Source organism: Melanerpes formicivorus, unplaced genomic scaffold (genome assembly GCF_026170545.1).
Source record: "Melanerpes formicivorus ecotype bairdi unplaced genomic scaffold, bMelFor1.0.p_v2 SCAF_13, whole genome shotgun sequence".
Lineage (NCBI taxonomy): Eukaryota > Metazoa > Chordata > Aves > Piciformes > Picidae > Melanerpes > Melanerpes formicivorus.
Window position 1 is genome coordinate 1,386,554 of NW_027142365.1, and position 20,698 is coordinate 1,407,251.

Here is a 20,698-nt window from a genome sequence, read left to right on the forward strand (position 1 = left end):
GAAACTGCCAGAAATTCCCATCAAATCCACTTCATCCTCCCCCAGCTGTCTGCAGCTGAAGAGAGGCTCCCACAGGACCAGTTCCCACCCTTTCCCAGCTTTTCTGTCCCTAAAAAGGGGAGCAAGGAGCAGCCCCTGTGTCTCCCTGGGGGCTGTGCTCCCAGCACAGCAGCATGGCTGGAGTGTGCTGGGATCAGGCTGGAACTGGGCTGGGAAGTGCATTCCCAGTGTGCTGGGATCAGACTGGGAAGTGCACTGGGATCAGGCTGGGCAGTGCCTGGTTTGGGGTGGGGAGCATGCCAGGCTTGGGCTGGGAAGCTCCCTGGGACTGGGCTGGGAAGAGTGCCTGGGTCAGGCTGGGAAGCATGCCTGCACTGGGCTGGGAAGCTCACCACCACCCCCAGGACAGGCCTGGGGAGCACAGCAGCACGGAGCTGGAAAGCTTCCTGGGATCAGAGTGGGAAGGGTGTCACAGGTGCTGTGCTGCAAGCGAGCTGGGAGCGAGCTGGGAAGTGCTGTCCCTTGGATGGGGCTGGGAAGCTCATCCCAGGACTAGGCTGGGAAGCTCAGTGGCACTGGCCTGGGAAGCTTGCTGGGAAGCTCCCTGGAAGCAATGAAGCTTAAATGGGACTGGGCTGGGGAGCAGGCTGGAAGCTCACTGAGAGCAGGCTGGAAGCTCAGCAGGTTGGGAAGCTCACCAGGACTGACTGGGCTGGGAAGGTCATCAGGAGTGAGCTGGGAAGAGAAGGGGGAGCAGGCTGGAAGCTCACTGAGAGCAGGCTGGAAGCTCAGCAGGTTGGGAAGCTCAGCAGGTTGGAAAGCTCAGCAGGTTGGGAAGCTCAGCAGGTTGGGAAGCTCAGCAGGTTGGGAAGCTCAGCAGGTTGGGAAGCTCAGCAGGTTGAGAAGCTCAGCAGGTTGGGAAGCTCAGCAGGTTGGGAAGCTCAGCAGGTTGGGAAGCTCAGCAGGTTGGGAAGCTCACCAGGACTGACTGGGCCGGGAAGGTCATCAGGACTGAAGTGGAAGCTCACTGGGGCTGAGTTGGGAAGCTCCCTGGGAACAAGGTGGACAGCAGGGCTGTGTGGCAGGACTGCTGCCCTCAGGATGGGGCTGGGGTCAGGGATCTCCCTGCAGCATCCAACCCCCCCCATTGCTCCTCCTTCCCCAGTCTTCCAAGAAGCCCAAGACGGCGGAGGCGGACACGTCGAGCGAGCTGGCCAAGAAGAGCAAGGAGGTGTTCAGGAAAGAGGTGAGTGAGCCTCACCTGCATCCCAGGGAGCTTAGCACAGAGCTGGCAGGGTTGGAAGGGACCTCAAGGCTCAGCCATTCCAACCCCCTGCCATGGGCAGGGACACCTCACACCACAGCAGATTGCTCACAGCCACCTCCAGCCTGGCTGCAAACACCGCCAGGGATGAGGCTTCCACCACCTCCCTGGGCAGCCTGTGCCAGGCTCTCACCACCCTCATGGGGAACAACTTCTTCCTCACATCCAATCTCAATCTCCCCACTTCTAGTCTTGCTCCATCCCCCCCAGTCCTATCCCTCCCTGACACCCTCCAAAGTCCCTCCCCAGCTTTCTTGGAGCCCCCTGCAGATCCTGGAAGGCCACAATGAGGTCTCCTCAGAGCCTTCTCCTCTCCAGCCTGCACAACCCCAACTCCCTCAGCCTGTCCTCACAGCAGAGCAGCTCCAGCCCTCTGCTCCTCCTCGTGGCCCTGCTCTGGACACCTTCCAGCACCTCCAGGCCCTTCCTGTGCTAGGGGCTCCAGAACTGGACACAGCTCCAGGGGAGGTCTCAGCAGGGTGGAGCCGAGGGGGAGAGTCACCTCCTGGCCACACTTCCCTGGCCACAGCCCAGGCCGTGGTTGGCTCTGGGCTGCAAGTGCCCATCCTGGGCTGGGCTGTGGGTTGGGGGGCAGGGGGGATTGGCAGGGAAGGGGGAGGGGGCTGAGCAGCTGTGCTGTGCCCCCCCAGATGTCGCAGTTCATCGTGCAGTGCCTGAACCCCTACCGCAAGCCCGACTGCAAGGCCGGGCGCATCACCACCACCGAGGACTTCAAGCACCTGGCACGGAAGGTCAGCACGGGGCAGGGACTGGCACTGCTGGGCAGGACTGGCACTGCGGGGCAGGACTGGCACTGCGGGGCAGGGACTGGCACTGCGGGGCAGGACTGGCACTGTGGGGCAGGACTGGCACTGCTGGGCAGGACTGGCACTGCTGGGCATGGCAGCACTCCTGGGGGAGGGTTGGCCTCTGTGGGGGAGGGTTAGCCCATCTTTGGAAATACTAGCCCATATTGGGGGGATATTAGCCAGTGTTTGGGGTGCTAGCCCCCGTGGGTGAATATTAGCCACTGCTGGGGGCTGTTAGCCCACACTGGGGACTGTTAGCCCACGCTGGGGACTATTAGCCCTCACTGGGGACTGTTAGCCCACACTGGGGGCTGTTAGCCCATGCTGGGGGCTGTTAGCCCACGCTGGGGGCTGTTAGCCAGTGTTTATGAATATTAGGCACTACTGGGGGGCTGTTAGCAAACCTTCAGGAGCATTAGCCTGTGCTTGGGGAGCAGAGGGAGCTCTCTGGGGGATCCTTTGGGAATCACAGCTCATACTTGGGAGTAACAACTCACACTGGGAATGGCAGCCAGTGTCTGGGGGTGGTTTGGGACTAAGAGGCAGTATGGGGGGCAGCAGCCAGTGCTTGGGGGGCAGCAGCCAGTGCTTGGGGGGGGCAGCAGCAGTGCTGGGGGGACAGCAGCAGTGCTGGGGGTGGGGCAGCAGCAGTGCTGGGGGGGTAAGAGGCCCCTGGGGGGGGATCAGCAGTGCTTGGGGGGTAAGAGGCCCCTGTGGGGGCTGGAGGCAGGGGCTGTGAGGGCAGCACCAAGGCAGCTGGAGGGTGCTGGGGCTGTGGGAGGCGTGGGGCAGGCTGTGGCCTGAGGCTGTCCCTGGCGCCCCCCAGCTGACCCACGGGGTGATGAACAAGGAGCTGAAGTACTGCAAGACCCCCGAGGACCTGGAGTGCAACGAGAACGTCAAGCACAAGACCAAGGAGTACATCAAGAAGTACATGCAGAAGTTTGGGGCCATCTACAAACCCAAAGAGGACACAGAGCTGGAGTGACCCCCGGCAGCCCCGCCCCGGCCCCGCCCCGGCCCCGCCCGGCCCCGCCCGGCCCCACCCACCCCGGCAGGGTTTTTAGTCAGAGAGAAGAAATAAACTCAGTTCCCTATGGCCCAGAGGAGCTTTGTGCTGCCAGGGCAGCCAGCCCCAGCTAGGCCCAGGCTGTGCTAAGCCAGGCTGTGCTAGACCTGGGCTGTGCTAGACCTGGGCTGTGCTAGACCTGGGCTTTGCCAGGCCCAGGCTGTACCAGGCTGGGCTTTCCTGGGCTAAGCTCTGCCAGGTCTGGGCTTTGCCAGGGCCACACTTCATTAGGCTGAGGCATTGCTAGGTCTGGGCTTTGCTAGGCTCACGTTTGGCTAGACCTGGGCTTTGCCAGGCTGGGCTTTGCCGGGCTGGGCTTTGCCAGGCTGGGCTTTGCCAGGCTGGGCTTTGCCGGGCCGGGCTTTGCCGGGCCGGGCTTTGCCGGGCTGGGCTTTGCCAGGCTGGGCTTTGCCAGGTTGGGCTTTGCCGGGCTGGGCTTTGCCAGGCTGGGCGTTGCCGGGCTGGGCTTTGCCGGGCTGGGCTTTGCCAGGCTGGGCTTTGCCAGGTTGGGCTTTGCCGGGCTGGGCTTTGCCAGGCTGGGCGTTGCCGGGCTGGGCTTTGCTGGGCTGGGCGTTGCCGGGCTGGGCTTTGCCAGGCTTGGGCTCTCTAGGTCCGGGCTGGCCGGGCCAGGCGCTGCCAGGCTGAGCTCCGCTGGGCCTGGCTCCACCTCCCCCCTGCCCCCAGCAGCTCCCTGGGGCCGAGCCCTGTATGATACTCTGTGAATATTTTGCCTCCTTTGCCCTTGGGCTGTGCTGTGCCCTCACCTCCAGCCCAGGCTGTGCTGAGCCCCGGGGGACGCTTGGGAAGGATTCAATGAGTCTGGGACTGGTTAGGGTTAATTATTATTATTATTATTATTATTAATTTGGGGGGGGGGGGGAGGGGGGAGGTACACACAGCTTTCTCTTTTTCCCCTCCTTCTGTTTGGGTTTGTTTCTCCTTGTTTTGGGGGGTTGGGATTTTTTTCTCCTTATTTTTTTGGGTCTTTTTTCCTCCTTGTTTCTGATTTTTTTTTCTCATTGTTTTTCCCTTTTTTTCCTTTTTTTTCCCCCCTTTTTCCCTCCTTTTTTTCCTCCCCTTTTTTCCTTTTTTCTTTTTTTTCTCCTTCTCCCCCTTTTTGTCTCCCTTTCCCCCCCCCCCCTTTTTTGCCCTTCTCTTTTTTTTCCCTTTTTTCTCCTTTTTCCCCTTTTTCTCTTTTTTCCCTTTTTTCCCCCTTTTTTCCCTTTTTTCTTTTTCCCCTTTTTCTCTGTTTTTCCCCTTTTTCCCCTTTTTTCCCCTTTTTTTCTCCCTTTTTTCCCCTCTTCAGCTCTGATTTTTTTCCCCTCATTTCTGATATTTTTTTTCCCCCTTTTATTTTCTCATTTCTGATTTTTTTCCCCTCATTTTTGTTTTGTTCTCTTTTGCTTTTCCCTTCTCTCTCTCTATTTTATTTTATCCTCATTTCAGGTTGATCTTTTCCTCCTTTTCTGTTGTTTTCTGTTTGCTTTCTTCTCCTTTTGTTTGTTTGGTTGTTTTTTTCCCCCCTCCTTTATTTTTGTTTCTGCTTTTCCCCTCCCTATTCTTCTTTGGGTTTTTTCCCCTCCTCCTTTTTCTTTGCTTTGTTTCTCCTCATTTCTGTTTATTTCTCCTTATTTTTGTTTGCTTTTTTTCCCCATCCTTCTTTGGTTTCTTCTCCTTATTTTGGTGTATTTCTCCTTTTTGGTGCTTTGTTTTCCTCCTCATTTTTGTTTGGTCTCTTTCTCCTCCTTTTCCTTTGCCTGATTTCTCCTTGGTTTGCTTTATCTCTCTTCCTTTTTCTTTGTGTTTGGGTTTTTTCCCCTCCTCATTTTTGTTTGGTCTCTTTCTCCTCCTTTCTGTTTGGTTGCTTTCTCCTTATTTTGCTTTATCTCTCTTCCTTTTTCTCTGTGCTTTGGTTTCTTTCTCCCCTCCTTATTTTTGTTTGGGGGTTTTCCTCTCCTTATTTTGGTTTGGTCTCTTTCTCCTCCTTTTTGTTTGGTTGCTTTCTCCTTGGTTTGGTTTCTTTCTCCTCCTTTTTCTTTGCCTGATTTCTCCTTGGTTTGCTTTATTTCTCCTCCTTTTTCTCTGTGCTTTGTGTTCCCCCCCCCCTTTTTCTTTGGGGTTTTTCCTCCTCATTTTCTGTTTGGTCTCTTTCTCCTCCTTTTTCTTTGCCTGATTTCTCCTTGGTTTGGTTAATTTCTCTTCCTTTTTCTTTGTGTTTGGGGTTTTTTCCCCTCCTTATTTTTGTTTGGTCTCTTTCTCCTCCTTGTCCTTGGGGTTTTTCCTCCCCCCTTTTGGTTGGTTTCCCCTCCTGTTGTGGTGTGTGGGGGCAGTGGGGGCCGGGTGGGGGTGGGGTTGGTTCTGTTCCCTCCCTTCTCCTGTAAATAGCCTGGGGCAGGGCTGTGTCCCCCTCCCTGTCCCCCCCTCCCCTCGAGGTCCCAGGGTGTGTGTGGGGGGCGGTTTGTGGCCACCCTGGCACCGTCTGTTGATAAGATTTGATTTTACTGCTTCAATCATTTTACTTTATCCAATTTTTACTGAACTTTTTATGTAAAAAAGTGAAGAAAAAAACCAAAAAAAAAAAGAGGAAAAAAAAAAGAGAAAAAAAAAACAACAAACAAACAAAAAAAAGAAGAAGGAAAGAAAAAAACAAAACCAAAACCCACAACAGAGAAATAAATAAACTTAAAACCTAATAAAGAGAAAAAGGACAAAAACTTCACTCAGCAGCCCCAGGGGGAAGCTTCAGTGGGGCCCCAGCTGCACCTGCTGGGGGCCTGGCTCTGGCTGCTCCTGGAGCCCCCCCAGGCACTCCCCAGGAGCTGGGGGGGGGATGGGGACAGGGTGTGTGTGGGGGGGGAGGCAGCTCCTGGCCCCTCTGCACTTTGGGCTTAAAATGGCTCTTTTCTGGCACCTGCTGGAGAGCCTGGGGGGGGTCACCGACCTCCCTGCTGCGCTGCTGGGGGGCAGAGAGCCAGGAGAGCCTTGAGCGCGGCCCGGGGGCTGCGGGGCTGGCCTGGCCTGGCCCCACTGCTCCATCTGCTCCTGCTCCTGCACACCCCCACCCTCAGCATCCCTGGGGGGTTGGGGGTGACCCAGCCCAGGGCCTCTCTCTGCCTCAGGTCAAAATGCCTCTTCCCTGGCATCGAGCCACCTGCCTGAGTGGCTCTGGGGGGGCAGCATCATCAGGGCTGTGGTGTGAGGCACTGCTGAGGGCTGATGTCCCAGGGGGACACAGGGATGCCTGAGGGGCACCACAGGGATGCCTGAGGGGCAGAGGGATGCCTGAGGGGCACCACAGGGATGCCTGAGGGGCAGAGGGATGCCTGAGTGGCACAGGGATGCCTCAGGGGCAGAGGGATGCTTAAGGGGCAGAGGGATGCCTGAGGGGCAGAGGGATGCCTGAGGACTCACGTTCTGGTGACACAGACCTGGGGACACACATGGACACATCCCAGAGGTGTGGACACCCAAACACCTGAGAGTGCCTCTCCTGCTGCCATGGCTGTGGGGACACAGGCAGCTGGGGACACAGCGTGGGGACATGCATTGGGGGGGCCACAGGGCACTTGAGGACCTGGGGACACACATGGGGACACATGGACGCCTGAGGACACACATCCCAGGGACCCAAGGATGGGGACACCAGCTGGAAGGGACACCCAAGGACACAACTCCTGGTGGCACACAAGTGACAGTTTAATGCAATCCACCCAGGGACCAACCACGTCCCTGAGGCTCTGTCCCCAGGCTGGGGCCACCAACCCCCCCCAGTTCCCCCCCAGCACCCCTAAAAAAGTACAAAACCCACTTTAAAAAAGACACAAACGTTTGGCAGGACAAAGCTGGGGACAGAGCAGCCCCTGGGGACCCCAGGCCACTGGGGATGTGGTGTCCCCTGCCCTTGGGCCCTGGGGACTCTGTGTCACGCTGTGGACTTAGTGTCCCCTGGTCCTGGGGACCTTGGGCATCCCAGGTGACACAGCGGAGGTGTCCCCCGGTCCTGGGGACCTTGGGGACCCTCAGTCACGCTGGGGATGCAGGTCCTGAACCTCGGGAACCCCAGGTCCCAGCATGGCCACAGTGTCCCCTGGCCCGGGGGACCCCCAGGCACAGCAGTCCTGGAGCCTGGGGACCTTCGGTCACACTACGGACTTGGGGTCCCCTGCGCCGGGACGCTGAGGACCCCCAGGCCCCGCGCCTGGGTGAGCTGTGCTCACACCACAGAGGTGGCATCCCCCGGGGCCACCAAGCGCTGCGCCACATCCTGCCGGCCGATGGCGGCCAGGGCTTGGCAGAGGGCGTCCACGGTGGCCCCCTCGGAGGCAGCCCAGGCGCTGAGCAGGGTGCGGGCAGGGGCCCGGCCGCGGCCGAAGGTGCCGATGGCGTCGGGGCTGAAGCCCAGGCTGGCGGCCAGCGAGCGCCAGTCCCCCCCGGCGCCCCCAGCCTCCAGCAGCTGCTCCACCTCCTCCTGCCGCTGCGCGGACAGCCCCGACAGAGGGTGGCCCTCGGGGCGGGGGGCTGCGGGGGGAGCATGGTGGTCAGTGGTGGCACCCAGAGTCAGCACCCAGCACCCAGGATCAGCACCCAGCACCCAGAATCACCACCCAGCACCCAGAATCAGCACCCAGCACCCAGAATCAGCACCCAGAATCACCACCCAGCACCCAGAATCAGCACCCAGCACCCAGAATCAGCACCCAGCACCCAGAATCAGCACCCAGAATCACCACCACCCAGAATCACCACCCAGCACCCAGAATCATCACCCAGAATCACCACCCAGCACCCAGAATCAGCACCCAGGATCATCACCCAGCACCCAGAATCACCACCACCCAGAATCACCACCCAGCACCCAGAATCAGCACCCAGCACCCAGAATCACCACCCAGCACCCAGAATCAGCACCCAGAATCACCACCCAGCACCCAGAATCAGCACCCAGCACCCAGAATCAGCACCCAGAATCACCACCACCCAGAATCACCACCCAGCACCCAGAATCATCACCCAGAATCACCACCCAGCACCCAGAATCAGCACCCAGCACCCAGAATCAGCACCCAGAATCACCACCACCCAGAATCACCACCCAGCACCCAGAATCATCACCCAGAATCACCACCCAGCACCCAGAATCAGCACCCAGGATCATCACCCAGCACCCAGAATCACCACCACCCAGAATCACCACCCAGCACCCAGAATCAGCACCCAGCACCCAGAATCACCACCCAGCACCCAGAATCAGCACCCAGAATCACCACCCAGCACCCAGAATCACCACCACCCAGCACCCAGAATCAGCACCCAGAATCACCACCACCCAGAATCACCACCCAGCACCCAGAATCAGCACCCAGAATCACCACCCAGCACCCAGAATCACCACCACCCAGCACCCAGAATCACCACCACCCAGAATCACCACCCAGCACCCAGAATCAGCACCACCCAGCACCCAGAATCATCACCCAGAATCAGCACCCAGCACCCAGAATCACCACCACCCAGCACCCAGAATCAGCACCCAGCACCTGCTGGGATTTCTGTGCTGGAGGTGTCACCAGTGCCCAGGAGGTCTCCCCCAACTCCACCTGTGGGACTGGCACTACCCAACCCCATCCAGATCCTCCCAGACCCCATCCAGGTCCTTCCTGACCCCCTTCTGGGTGCTATCTGGGGCATGGCTGCTCCCTAACTTTGTCTGGGTGCTCCCTGACTCCCTTTGAAGTGCTCCCTGGGTATGTGTGCTCCCCAGCCCCATTTCTGTGCTCCCCAACCCCATCCAGGTGCTCCCTGATCCCCTCTGGGGGCTCACTGGGGCACTGCTGCTCCCCAGCCATGTTTGGGTGCTCCCTGAGCACCATCTGGGTACTTCCCATGGCCTGGGTGCTCCTCAGTCCCACCCAGATGTCCCTCAACCCTGCCTGGGTGCCTCCTGACCACCTGTAGCTGTGTCCCAACCCTTCCTGGGGTGCAGGTACCCCTCAAGCCCACCTCTGTGCTTTATAGGCCAACGGCAGCAGCCCAACTCCGTTCAGATGCTCCTCAAGCCCAGCTGCTCCCTGACCCCATCCCGATGGCACCATGGGGCAACCACCCCCCAGACCCCGCCCCAGGATGGGTGCCCTGCTCCCCAGCCCCCATCAGTGGGTGCTGGGTGCTCACCCTTGCCGGGCTGGTGTGGCTCCTGCAGGCTGTGGGTGTCCAGGCAGACGCCGCTGTCGCTGTGCAGCTTCTCCCCCTCTGCTGCCGTCCCCACGTCCCCTGCCCGCGCCTTGGCCAGCTGCTGCTTCTGCCTGCAGGTGTGCCAGCTGCCCGTGGGCATAAGGGGGTCACGACCAGGAGGTCACACCACAGCCCCCCGCGGCCCCCTGCCTCCTCCCAGAGCCTACCACTTGAAGGCCACGTAGGCAAGGAGCCCGACCACCACGGCGGCCAGGAGGGAGCAGTACACAGGGATGATGTCCTTGCCGGCGGCCTCGGGGGGTGCCACGAACTGAGGGGTGACAGACGAGGGGTCCCCTGTCACCAGCTGCTCGTCCATGTGCTCCAGGTCCTGGTCTAGGTTGGAGCCCAAAAGGTTAAGGGAGGCCCAGCCTCTCCCACCCCCATCCCTGCCTCAGTTTCCCCTTGAAGGCACCCAGGGGTGGTCTTGGCAGGGAGCACCCATAGGTGGTCCCTTTGCAGAACCAGCACCCATGGGGGGTGCACTATGGTGGTGGAGAACTCCAAAGACACTGGGGGTTGTGTCACCCCAATGCCTTGCACCCGCCCCAGGGGACACTGAGGCAGGAAGAGGGAAGAGAGTGGGGAGTGAAAAATCCTGAAGGAAGAACAAAGGGAAGGAAAGAGAGCTGGAAAAAGAAAGAAAAATGTAAGGGGGGGGTCGGGGGGGGAGGAAGGGGGATGAGGGAAGAAGGGGGATGAGGGAGGAAGGGGGATGAGGGAGGAAGGGGGATGAGGGAGGAAGTGAAACTAAAGGGGAAATAAAAGAGATTGGGGTGGGGGAGATGGGGAGAAAGGGAAATAAAAGGAAAGAAACAGAGTGAGGTGAAATGAACTGAACAGGGAAGAGACCTGAAGGAAATAAAAGGAAATCTAAGGGAAAACAAAGGGGGAAAGAGAGGAAAGGGGAGGAAAAGAGGGAGAAAAAGGGGGGAAGGAGGAAAAAAAGTGTGGGAAGGGGGGAAAGAGAAATAAGGGGGGAAGTGGGGAAAAGGGGAGGAGGAAAAGGGTGAGGAAAAGGGAGGAAAAGGGAAAAAAGGGAGGGAAAGGAGGAAAAAAGAAGGAAGGGGGAAGGGCAGAAAAGGGAAGGGAAGAGGGGAAAGGAGGAGATAAGGAAGAGAAAGAGAAATAAAGGGAAATAAAGGGGAAAAGGGGAGGGAAATAGGAGGAAAGAAGGGAGGAAAAAGGGAGGAGAAGGAAGGAAAAAGAGGAGGGGGAGAAAGGAGAAAAGTAGGGAGGGGAAAAGGGTAGGAAAAAGGAGAAAAAGAGAGAAAAGGGCAGTGCCATAAAATGAAGGGAGTCAAGAGGAGAAAAGTCAAATGAAGAGAAGTCAAATCAAGGGAGCTGAAGTGCAAGAAACGAAATGAAAATCAAATGGGAGAGACTGCTCTGAACCAAATAAAAAGGGCGAGAAAATAAACCCAAATCAGCCAAACTAAACCAAAATAACTCAAAGCGAACCCAAATCATCCAAACCAGCGCAAGCCGAGCCCAGAAGGACCAGCCCGCCCGCCCCCGCGGTGGCGTGATCCGGGGGTCCCCGGGGCCGTGTGTGGCCCAGTGGGTCCCGGGGGGCAGCAGGGAGCCTGTTCCCGTCCCGTTCCCATTCCCATTCCCGGTCCCATCCTCAGTCCCCCCCGCACCGGGCCGAGCAGCCGCTGCAGCAGCACCGAGCACACCCAAGCCGCTCCCAGCCGCTTCGCTCCCGTCCGGCTCCTCACGGTCCGGTTCGGTGCCACTCGGCCGGGCTCGGCTCGCTCCGCTCCGGTTCGGTTCCACTCGGCTGCGCTCGGCGCGGCCCCGAAGAGCTGGGGGCGTGGCTCGCCTCGGGCAGGGCAGGGCGGGGCGCTTTTCCATTGGCTGAGAGCGGAGAGGAGGGGCGTGATTAGCGCGCGGCTCCGCCCCTCTCAGGCCGGCGGCTTCGTGGAGCTGCGTGTTCGAGTCCCGCTGCAGCCTGGCTCGGCTGGAACCGCATTGGTCCAAACTGGGATTGAACTGGTCCAGCCTGGGACCGGGGGGACGATCACCGAGCCTTGCCGCCTTCTCACGCTGTGTTCCCTCCCGGCCCCGCGGGAGGAAGTGTCTGGAAGTGGGAGAAGCAGCTTTATTGAGGCTGATATGGGAAGGGTGCAGCACCCTGGGGTGGGTGCAGGTGGTCTTGGGGTTGGTGCAGAACCTTGACCATGGGTGGAAGGCCTTGGTGTGGGTGCAGGACCTCGGTGTGGACGCAGGACCTCAGTATGGGTGCAGAATCTCATCATGGGTGCAAGGTCTCGGCCTGAGCTGAAGGATCTCCTCGTGGGTCCAGGGTCTCAACACGGGCGCAAGGTCTTGCTACGGGTGCAGGATGTGGGTGTAGGTTCTTGGCACCGGTGCAGCACCCAAGCAGCTTCTCCCTACCAGCCACGGACTGGGTGCCAGAGCTCTACCACCTTCCCCTTGGCATGGACGTAGTAGACAGGGTGCATGGCGGCGGTGGCACACGCCTGCGGTGGGTGAGGAGGTTCAGCTGGGTGTCCTGGGGGGCGCTGGGGGTGGTGGGGCGAGCAGGGTACTCACATGGAAGGGGATGAGAGCCAAGATGCTGCCCAGGGGGAAGCTCTCAAAATCCAGCCGTCCGTCGATGGCTTCCACCTGCCCGTGCTCCTGGGTCAGCCCCACCAGCCTGCAGAGGTGTGCCGTCAGGCCCTGGCCCAGGGGCTTCCCCCGACCCCCATCTCACCCCAGGTCCTACCCGGGCGCTCACCTGAGCTCGGGGTGTCCCTCGACGGCAGCACAGCCGAAGGGAGCTTGGTCTCGGCCGTGGAGGCTGAGGCCAGCCCAGCCACAGTCCACCAGCAGCTGCTTGCGGTGCGGGTAGTGCCCGATGACCCTGGTGAGGACACGGATGGCCACGTCCTCCAGCTGGCAGGAACCCAGCTGGCTCTGCTGGAGGTCTGGGGGAAGAAGGTGCCCAGGTCAGGTCGGGGTGTGTCCCACCTTGCAGGGGGTCCCACCAGAGCAGGGGTCTCAACCTACTGACCGTAGAAGAGGTAATTGCCAGGGTGGACCTCGGTGAGCAGAGACATCTCCGGCAGCGGGTGGCTGCAGGAGGGAGTGGAGCCAATGCTGGCCTGGGGGCAGGACACCCCTGCTGCACGCAGCCTGTCAGGACATGAGGACCCTCTGAGAGGCCAGGGCGTGGCCAAGGGGGACATCCCTCCAGCCCCCAAGGGAAGCAGGAGGAAAGGTAGGGTCCATCGCTCCTGGGCAGCGTGGGAGGGGGATCAGAGGAGAGGTCATCGCTCCTGGATGCCCCAGGAGCAGACGTGGGTCTGGCACCCCTGGGAACCACGAGGAGCAGGCATGGGTCCATCATCCTTGGGTACCATGGGAGTGGGATTGGAGGTGGTGTTGTCTCAAGGAGTCCCAGATGTGCCAGTGAGCCCCCCAGCTGTTCAAAGGAGCCATCCAGATGTGCTCCCACAGCATCCCCTGGACAGTTGTGGGAGCCTCCAGATGCATGAGGAACCCTCTCTAAATGTGCTGGAGACTCTTCAGGTTGTACCAGAGTGTCACCAGATGTGCCCAGGAGGCCTCAGATATGCCAGAGATCCATCCAGATGTGCCTGGGACCCTTCCCAACCTGCCACAGAACCTCTCAGGTGTGCTTTGGACACCCCGAGATGGGCTGGGGATCCCCCCCCCAAGACGTGTCTGCAATCCCCACCCAAGGCATGACAGAGCTCCCCCAGATGTTCCAGGGCACCCCCAGATGTGCTTGGGACCCTCCAGCTGTGCATGTTCCCCAGATGTGTTAAAACATCCCCAGATGTTCTAGGGACCCCCCCAACTGTATCCAAGGCCCCCCAGAGGAGCTTGAGCACCCCTGGAGCCACCTGAGACCCCTCTTGGATGTCACCCTCCAGATGTGCCAGAGCCTGCCCAGATGTGCTGCTCACACCCAGATGTGCCCAAGGTTCTTCCAGATGTGGGGGGAAGAGAGCAGCCCACAGATGTGGGTTTTTTGGGGGGGTGGAGAGAAGTTTTCCTCAGCTTCCCCAGCACAAAGTGGTGCCAGAGCCAGCTGGGGTGGGCCTGCAGCCCCCCAGGCCATGTCCCCAGGGGAGGCTGTCTCCATGGGTGGGGGGAGGGAGGTCGGTGGGGGCCTCACTGCCCGCCCCGCCCCCTCCTCTCAGTCCCGCGGGATCCATCCGGCAGCAGCTCCCTGCAGGATGCCAAACCCCGAGGTGACAATGGGGGGGGCGGGGGTGGGGAGGGCGGTGACACAGGTCACAACCCACCGCTGAAACCACATCAAAGGTGGCCTGGAGCCACCAACATCCTCCTGCAGCTCCCTGGGGGGGAGAGGAGTGTCCCTTTGTAGGTCTCACTTTATGGGGGGGTCATTTACATTTACAGCCGGGGGGGTGGGGGGGAGGTGTTGATCAGTGACCACACCTCACAGGGACCACCGCGGACCTCCCCACCCCCTTCCCAAGGAACCTCCTGAGCTCTGCTCAGCCCCGGGGGGGTTTGGGACACTCACCGAGTGACAAAGTCGACCACGGCCATGGTGGTGTCCCGGGCGATGCCTTCCACCGCCGGCACATCCTGGCAGCCGTAGGTGTTCCCGCAGTGGGCGTAGACCCCCACCAGTGCCACCTCCTCCGGTGCCTCCTGGGCGATGGCCCGGGCAAGGGACATGGCTTGGGGGTCCGTGGGTCTCACGCCAGCTGTAGGCCAAGGGAGGGGAAGGCTCCAAGCATGGCTCAAGGCTGGGGGGGAACTCGGATGCTCCGTGGTGGGGATGGGAGTTTGGGGTTGAGGGAGATGTTGGGCACCAACCCCCCATGGGGCATCCTGGGGGTGGTTGGGTGAAAGTGGGGCGTGGGGAGGTGCTGGGGCTTGAATGTCCTGCTGGGGGGAGGGGGCTTTGGGCCACCTCTGCCCCATGGAGCATCCTTGAAGAGTGACTTCTGGGGTGTTTTAAATGGCCCAGCCCAGCTAAGCTGCAGGGGGTGAGGGGTCTTAAATGCTCCATCTTGGATGAGAAGGTGTCTCTGGGGGTCGAGGATTGGGGGAGCATGGACCACCCTGCCTCAGTAGCCTGTCTTTGAAGAAGGACTTCTGGGGGAGGGCCTTAAAGGTCCCATCCTGGTTGAGCTAGGGGGGAGGATCCTGGTGGGGGACAACATGGAACATCCCACCCCACTGAACACCTTGCTGCTCTGTCCCAGGGGGTGGTGGTGGTGGTGGGCTTTAGAGGGGGGAGGGCTACCTGCGTGTGTGAGGGGTCACCTACCCCTTCCGTTGCCGCAGTCAAGCTTGAGCCAGACGTGCCAGCGCTTGCCAGCGGGCAGCGGGTGCTGGCGCAGGAGAGCCAAGCCCTCGGGGCTGTCCAGGAGCACCTGGAAGTTCTGGAGCTGCTGCGCCAAGCTGAGGCAGTCCTGCATCCTCCCCGCCGGCAGCGGGTAGGCGTAGAGGATGTCCTGGAAGCCTCCCGCCGCGAAGAACCGCGCCTCGGCCAGCGTGGACACCACGATGCCGCCCTGCCCGCCGCCCGTCGCCAGCGCCGCCCCTTCCCTGCGCCACAGGGGGCGCTGGGGAGGCTAGCAGGAGGACCGGGGGAATGGAAGGGCTGGGGAGCATGCTGGGAGGGTGCCGGAGGGACACTGGGAGGATGCCATGGGGACGATGCCATGGGGACGATGCTATGGGGACATCTGGGAGGATGCTGGAGGGATACTGGGGAGGTGAATTGTGAGGGGCTGGAAGGGCTGGGAGGATGCTGGGCGATTACTGGGGGGATGGTTGGGAGGGTGCCAGAGGGGTGTTGAAGAGGATGGTGGAAGAATACTGGAGGGATACTGGGAGGGTGATGGGGAGGAAGAGGGTGAGGGGAGGAGGAGGGTGAGGAAGGGCTGGGGAGGTTCCTGGGGAGGATGCTGGGAGGACACTGGAGGGGTTCTGGGAGGGTACTGGCGGGGGGGGGGATGCCGGGGAGGAGGTGGCTGAGAGGCTGGAGGGTCTGGGGAGCAGACTGGGAAGGTCTGGGGACCAGACTGGGAGGGTCTGGGGGGGGGACACTCACAGCGTCTTGTGTGTCTTGACGTGAGGGCGCAGGCGCAGCCCCAGGGCTTGGCACTGCTCCCTCATCCGCTCCGCGTTGCGCCGGACCTTTGCCTGGTCCAGCGTCAGCGCCGGGGTTGGCAGCTGCTCCAGCGGGGCTCCCAGCCACTTACTGGGGTCACTGGGAGCGGGCAGGGGGAGGAAGTGGAGAGGAGAACAGCCGGCACCCAAACCTGCACCCACCCCGTGTCAGCGGCAGCAGGGGGGCTGCTGTGGGTCCCCTGCTGGGCACAGACCTGGGGGTTCCCTTGGTCGTAGTCGGACCCTGGGACGTGTGGGTCACCTGGGATAGGGACACCGGGAACAGGGACACCTGGGGCTGGGAGCTATGGGAATGGGACTGGGAGTCACCTGGGATGGGGACACCAGGAACAGGGACACCTGGGGCTGGGAGCTATGGGAATGGGACTGGGAGTCACCTGGGATGGGGACACCGGGAACAGGGACACTTGAGTCTGGGCTACCTGGCCCAGGTGGGACAGGGACACCCGAACCTCACTGACCCCACCCACACCTGCACACCCACACCAAGGCTGCGTGGGGTGAAGGTTCCAGAGCCACCCTGAGCACCCATCGCCCCCTGGTCCCACCTGTCCGTCTGTCCAGCCATGCCTCTGCTCGGCCCCGCAGCGGCTCCCAGCTCGGCTCTGCTGGCGCTGGTGGCCTTCCTGGTGCCAGCTCCACGTGACACTGTGGGCACTCAGTGCCAGCCTTGGCTGGGGACAGAGGTCGCTGCCGGCTGAGGGGCCCCCATCGGGGTGGCAGCGCCGGGGGAGGACAGGGACGCTGTGGCCGGGAACTCAGCCTCTGGAGGACAGCACAGGGACAGCAGCCAGCTCCTCGGGGACAATGGCCTCATGCTCGTGGTGGGGGAGAGCAAGGAGGGGAAGAACTCCAGCGCTCAGCACTGGTGTGCACGGGGAGGCTGAGACTGTGTGAGGAGCTGCTGAGACTCATCCCAGCTTGTGACACGAGTGTGCAGCTGCTGAGACCCGACCCAGCTTGTGACAGGAGTGTGCAGCTGCTGAGACCCGACCCAGCTTGTGACAGGAGTGTGCAGCTGCTGAGACCTAGCCCAACTCATGACATGAGTGTGAGGAGCTGCTGAGACCCATCCCAACTCATGACATGAGTGTGGAGCTGCTGAGACCTGACCCAACTCATGACACGAGTGTGCAGCTACTGAGACCCGACCCAGCTTGTGACACGAGTGTGCAGCTGCTGAGACCCGACCCAGCTTGTGACACGAGTGTGCAGCTGCTGAGACCTAGCCCAACTCATGACATGAGTGTGAGGAGCTGCTGAGACCCATCCCAACTCATGACAGGAGTGTGCAGCTGCTGAGACCTGACCCAACTTGTGACATGAGTGTGATGCTGCTGAGACCTGACCCAACTTGTGACATGAGTGTGATGCTGCTGAGACCTGACCCAGCTCGTGACAGAAGTGTGTGCAGCTGCTGAGACCTGACCCAGCTCGTGACAGGAGTGTGAGCAGCTGCTGAGACCTGACCCAGCTCGTGACAGAAGTGTGTGCAGCTGCTGAGACCTGACCCAGCTCGTGACAGGAGTGTGAGCAGCTGCTGAGACCTGACCCAGCTCGTGACAGAAGTGTGTGCAGCTGCTGAGACCTGACCCAGCTCGTGACAGGAGTGTGAGCAGCTGCTGAGACCTGACTCGCCTGGTGACAGGAGCGTGTGATGCTGTTGGTGGTGCCCCCAGCCCCGCCCAGACGCTGCCCCTGCCCCGCCCAGACACTGCCCTGCCCCCAGCCCCGCCCAGACGCTGCCCCGCCCATGTCCCAGACATTTATTATTATTAATTATTATTAATATTTTTTTCTTGTAAAAGACCTAAAAATGGGTAAAAAATAACAAGGAAGGGGCCGGGGACAGCCCGACCAGCTCCTGGCCAGCAGGGGGGGGGTGGGACAGCTCCATGTCACCCCCTTCCCAGCCAGGGGTCCCCCAACTCCTCCTCAGCCCTGTCCCTCGCTCCCAAGCGCAGGGACCCCCGAAAATGGGGGTGGGGGCTGGCTAAGGCCACGGGCGATGGGCTCAGGGAAGGCCCCTGGGTGGTTGGTGTGCCCCGGGAGGGTGTCCCCCGGGAGGGTGTGCCCCGGGAGGGTGTGCCCTTGCAGGGTGTCCCCCGGGTGGGTGTGCCCCGGGAGGGTGTGCCCCGGGAGGGTGTGCCCTTGCAGGGTGTGCCCTAGCCCCTGCCCTCCGCAGCGTTGTACTCGGTCTCGCCAGCCGAGACCTGGGAGATTCTGCGCGTGGAGCGCCACAGCCGCCGGTGGAACTGCCCTGGCCGCACCTAGGGGAGGGAGAGGAGAACCCTGCTGGTGGTCCTGGCCCCCAGCCCCTGCTCCAGATTCATCCTCATCCCTTTCTCCAGCCCCTTCCAGCTCTTCATTCCTTTGTCCATCCTCATCTTCTTCTCCAGTGCCTGCCAGATCCTCATCCCCTTCTCCATCTCTGTCCCCATCCCCTTCTCCATCTCCATCCCCTTCCAATCCCCATCCCCCTCTCCATCACCTCCCCAAATCTGCTTCTCCATCCCCCTCCTCATCAATTCTCCATCTCCATTGCCTTCCAAATCCCTGTCATCTTCCACCTTCTCTTCCCTATCTTCATCTACACTTCCAACCCCATCTGTGTCTCTCCCTATCATCTCCATCTCCATCATCTCTCCCTCTCCACCCTCATCTTCACTGCCACCTCCACCTCCACCTCCATCTCCATGTCCAACTCCATTCCCTGCCCTTCCCCAATCTCCCCCTCCCACCCCACCTCTGTCTCCCTCCAGCCTGGAGAGCCAAGAGGAGGACAAGCAGAGGTCCTCAGTCCCTCAGCACCCAGCAGACCCCAAGCCACGGCCTCCCCCAGCCTCCCTCCTGCCCTGAGGTGAAGGCCCACGCTCACCTCAGCGGGCTGCCCAGCCCCCACCACGATGAGCTTGCCATCCTCCAAGCCCACCAGGATGTGACTCTTCTCCTTGGTGACGGACACGCTGTGGATGGGCACCCGCATGGGCACGGGGGGCACGGCTGCGCTGAGCCTGTGGGAAGACGAGGGGTGGGGTGGGACCTCTGGAACCCCCCAGAGGAGAGGCTGTTGCTGGGGACACACACACAAGGTGGGGTGGCAGCCCTCACCTCTGGAGGTCACGGATCTCCAGCCCGCACTGCATGGTCCCCAGCACCACGAAGTCCTCGGTGAGGCACATGGCTGTCACCTCCCCGTCCAGGGGCACGGAGGAGAGGTGCTTCCCGTTGACCGAGTAGAGGTGCAGCCCAAACCTCTCCTGGAAGACAGAGCAGAGGAGGGGGACACACAGGCTGATGGGGGCAGGGAGGAGGACACGGGGACACCTGGCCATACCTTGGAGCAGGCTCGCTGGCCCAGGGTGGTTTGGGCGACCACCTGCCCCTCCGGGCCCACGGCCAGGTGGGAGAGCAGGGCGGGAGGGGAGCTGTCGCCGGGCGGCCGCAGGGAGCGGATGAAGAGCCCCCGGCGGATGGTGTGGATGATGATGGAGCCATCCTAGGGGACGAGGCACAGAATCATCACAGAATTCATTAGCCAGGGTGGAAAAGACCTCTGAGATCACCCAGTCCAACCTATCCCCCAGCACCATCTGATCAACTCAACCATGGCACCAGGGGCCTCAGCCAGGCTCCTCCTAAACCACTCCAGGGATGGGGACTCCACCACCTCCCTGGGCAGCACATCCCCAGGGCCAATCTCTCTTGCTGGGAAAATTCTTTTCCTCACATCCAGCCAAACCTCCCCTGGCACAGCTTGAGACTGTGTCCTCTTGTTCTGGTGCTGCTTGCCTGCCTAAGAGAAGAGACCAACCCCCACCTGGCTACAGCCTCCCTGCAGGGAGTTGGAGAGAGCAATGAGGTCTCCCCTGCGCCTCCTCTTCTCCAGGCTGAGCAACCCCAGCTCCCTCAGCCTCTCCTCACAGGGCTGTGCTCCAGACCCCTCCCCAGCTTTGTTGCCCTTCTCTGGACACCTTCCAGCAGCTCAACATCCCTCTTGAACTGAGGGGCCCAGAACTGGACACAGCACTCCAGGTGTGGCCTGAGCAGTGCTGAGCAGAGGGTGATGAAGGGGAGACAGGGTGATGAAGGTGGCCATTGTCCATCCTGCTGCCCACCCCCAGCTCACCTGGGAGCCCGATGCTGCCATGTCCAGCTCAGTGCTGATGGCCACGCAGGTCACCTCAGCCTCGTGGCCGTACAGCACCTGCACAGGTTTGGGAGCCAAGCCACTGGAAAAGCCACCCTGACATTGGAGACATGAGCACCTCGGTGACTTGGTGGCCATGGCCACCGGGAGCTCCTCCCAGCTGGAGCATGGGGTAAGGAGTGAGCCTCCTACCTGCTGCAGGACCTGCCACACCATGCAGGTGGTGTCCCGGGAGCCAGAAATGAGGTAGATGCCGCAGAGGTCGAGTGCCAGGCAGGTGACAACATCTGGGACATCCAGAGAGACCCCATGAGGTGCTGGCTCGGTGCTTTGACCCCTCTGGGTGGCACGTGGAGTGGCAGTTTGGAGGCGCTACTAAGCCTAACCCCATCCCAGCTCTGCGCCGGGGCCTGGAGCGCCCCCAGGAGCCACAGGCAGCCGTCCCCTGCCTGCCGGTGCGCGCTCTGCCGCCCCCGGGACCCACCCAAGCCACCAGGGCGCCATCACCACCAGAGGAGGACCCACCTATGTGCCGGGTGATGTGCCCAACCACCTTCCCTTTGGCCAGGGAGGTGACCCTCAGGCTGTTGTCCCAGTGCCCCCCGCTGAAGAGCAGCTTCCCGTCCGGGGACACGGCCAGCGTGCGGCAGCTGAGGTCCGCCCCGGGCGCAAAGGGGCCCTGCAGGAAGCGCTGGGTCCTGGGGGGGAGGGAGGTGGGAAGGTGGCAGAGCCCTGGGCGGGCTCGGTGGCACCTCTGGGGATCGCCCCTGGGGGCCCCCTGCCCAACTCACTTTGTGTTGGAGACGGTGGGGTCTTTGGTGAAGCTGAAGTAGTTGGAGATGTTCTTGTCGTAGGGCAGCCAGTTGTGGGTCCCCAGCAGGCCGTTGGCACTCACGGTGACCTGGGCAGAGATGGAGATGGAGGTGACCCAGCCCCCACCACTGGGGACATCCTCAGGTTTG

At 61.1% G+C, this 20,698-nt stretch overlaps 4 protein-coding genes across 12 annotated transcripts in view; 1 reads left to right on the forward strand and 3 right to left on the reverse strand.

The window, feature by feature from the left end:
- The window catches only part of SETD2 (SET domain containing 2, histone lysine methyltransferase), a 54,269-nt gene extending 50,206 nt beyond the window's left edge, over positions 1 to 4,063 (forward strand). For all 3 annotated transcript variants that reach the window (XM_068145800.1, XM_068145802.1, XM_068145801.1), the window contains exons 19-21: positions 1,166 to 1,246; positions 1,975 to 2,076; positions 2,960 to 4,063. In XM_068145800.1, coding sequence (XP_068001901.1) covers positions 1,166 to 1,246; positions 1,975 to 2,076; positions 2,960 to 3,121 — 345 coding nt within the window. In that variant the 3' untranslated portion in view covers positions 3,122 to 4,063. The remainder of the gene's footprint in view (positions 1 to 1,165; positions 1,247 to 1,974; positions 2,077 to 2,959) is intronic.
- An 854-nt stretch (positions 4,064 to 4,917) lies between these two features.
- On the reverse strand, positions 4,918 to 11,697 carry LOC137444807 (death domain-containing membrane protein NRADD-like). 2 transcript variants are annotated; one of them, XM_068145806.1, is made up of 5 exons: positions 11,610 to 11,697; positions 11,077 to 11,516; positions 9,601 to 9,769; positions 9,374 to 9,504; positions 4,918 to 7,720 (listed from the first exon to the last, which is right to left on the reverse strand). In XM_068145806.1, exons 2-5 carry the CDS (start codon positions 11,288 to 11,290, stop codon positions 7,416 to 7,418), a joined length of 819 nt encoding a protein of 272 aa, XP_068001907.1. In that variant the 5' UTR covers positions 11,291 to 11,516; positions 11,610 to 11,697; the 3' UTR covers positions 4,918 to 7,415. The 2 variants fall into 2 exon arrangements, with proteins under 2 accessions (XP_068001907.1, XP_068001906.1); XM_068145805.1 differs by having other exon boundaries at positions 9,374 to 9,519.
- Positions 11,524 to 16,223, reverse strand: LOC137444806 (D-serine dehydratase-like). The gene is made up of 8 exons (XM_068145804.1): positions 16,135 to 16,223; positions 15,507 to 15,665; positions 14,718 to 14,998; positions 13,962 to 14,148; positions 12,456 to 12,577; positions 12,180 to 12,369; positions 11,993 to 12,098; positions 11,524 to 11,919 (listed from the first exon to the last, which is right to left on the reverse strand). Exons 1-8 carry the CDS (start codon positions 16,152 to 16,154, stop codon positions 11,830 to 11,832), a joined length of 1,155 nt encoding a protein of 384 aa, XP_068001905.1. The 5' UTR covers positions 16,155 to 16,223; the 3' UTR covers positions 11,524 to 11,829.
- Positions 16,224 to 17,343: 1,120 nt separating this feature from the next.
- NBEAL2 (neurobeachin like 2) overlaps positions 17,344 to 20,698 on the reverse strand; it is a 32,511-nt gene continuing 29,156 nt past the window's right edge. For all 6 annotated transcript variants that reach the window (XM_068145812.1, XM_068145810.1, XM_068145811.1 and 3 more), the window contains 8 exons: positions 20,528 to 20,637; positions 20,262 to 20,434; positions 19,929 to 20,023; positions 19,716 to 19,832; positions 18,924 to 19,085; positions 18,698 to 18,846; positions 18,465 to 18,600; positions 17,344 to 17,856 (listed from right to left, as the gene is read on the reverse strand). In XM_068145812.1, the coding sequence (XP_068001913.1) occupies positions 17,752 to 17,856; positions 18,465 to 18,600; positions 18,698 to 18,846; positions 18,924 to 19,085; positions 19,716 to 19,832; positions 19,929 to 20,023; positions 20,262 to 20,434; positions 20,528 to 20,637 (1,047 nt within the window). In that variant the 3' untranslated portion in view covers positions 17,344 to 17,751. The remainder of the gene's footprint in view (positions 17,857 to 18,464; positions 18,601 to 18,697; positions 18,847 to 18,923; positions 19,086 to 19,715; positions 19,833 to 19,928; positions 20,024 to 20,261; positions 20,435 to 20,527; positions 20,638 to 20,698) is intronic.

What these genes read in the sequence shown, in the direction of transcription:
- LOC137444807 (XM_068145805.1), bottom strand. Translation starts at nt 11,290, where the DNA reads ATGGAAAAGCGCCCCGCCCTGCCCTGCCCGAGGCGAGCCACGCCCCCA. An exon ending in TGCAGCGGCTGCTCGGCCCG is followed by an intron (nt 9,770 to 11,076) that starts GTGCGGGGGGGA and finishes GCTCCAACCTAG; the next exon opens with ACCAGGACCTGGAGCACATG. An exon ending in GCCTACGTGGCCTTCAAGTG is followed by an intron (nt 9,520 to 9,600) that starts GTAGGCTCTGGG and finishes GCCCACGGGCAG; the next exon opens with CTGGCACACCTGCAGGCAGA.
- LOC137444806 (XM_068145804.1), bottom strand. Translation starts at nt 16,154, where the DNA reads ATGGCTGGACAGACGGACAG. An exon ending in ATGGCTGGACAGACGGACAG is followed by an intron (nt 15,666 to 16,134) that starts GTGGGACCAGGG and finishes GCCCGCTCCCAG; the next exon opens with TGACCCCAGTAAGTGGCTGG. An exon ending in TGGCAATTACCTCTTCTACG is followed by an intron (nt 12,370 to 12,455) that starts GTCAGTAGGTTG and finishes TTCTTCCCCCAG; the next exon opens with ACCTCCAGCAGAGCCAGCTG.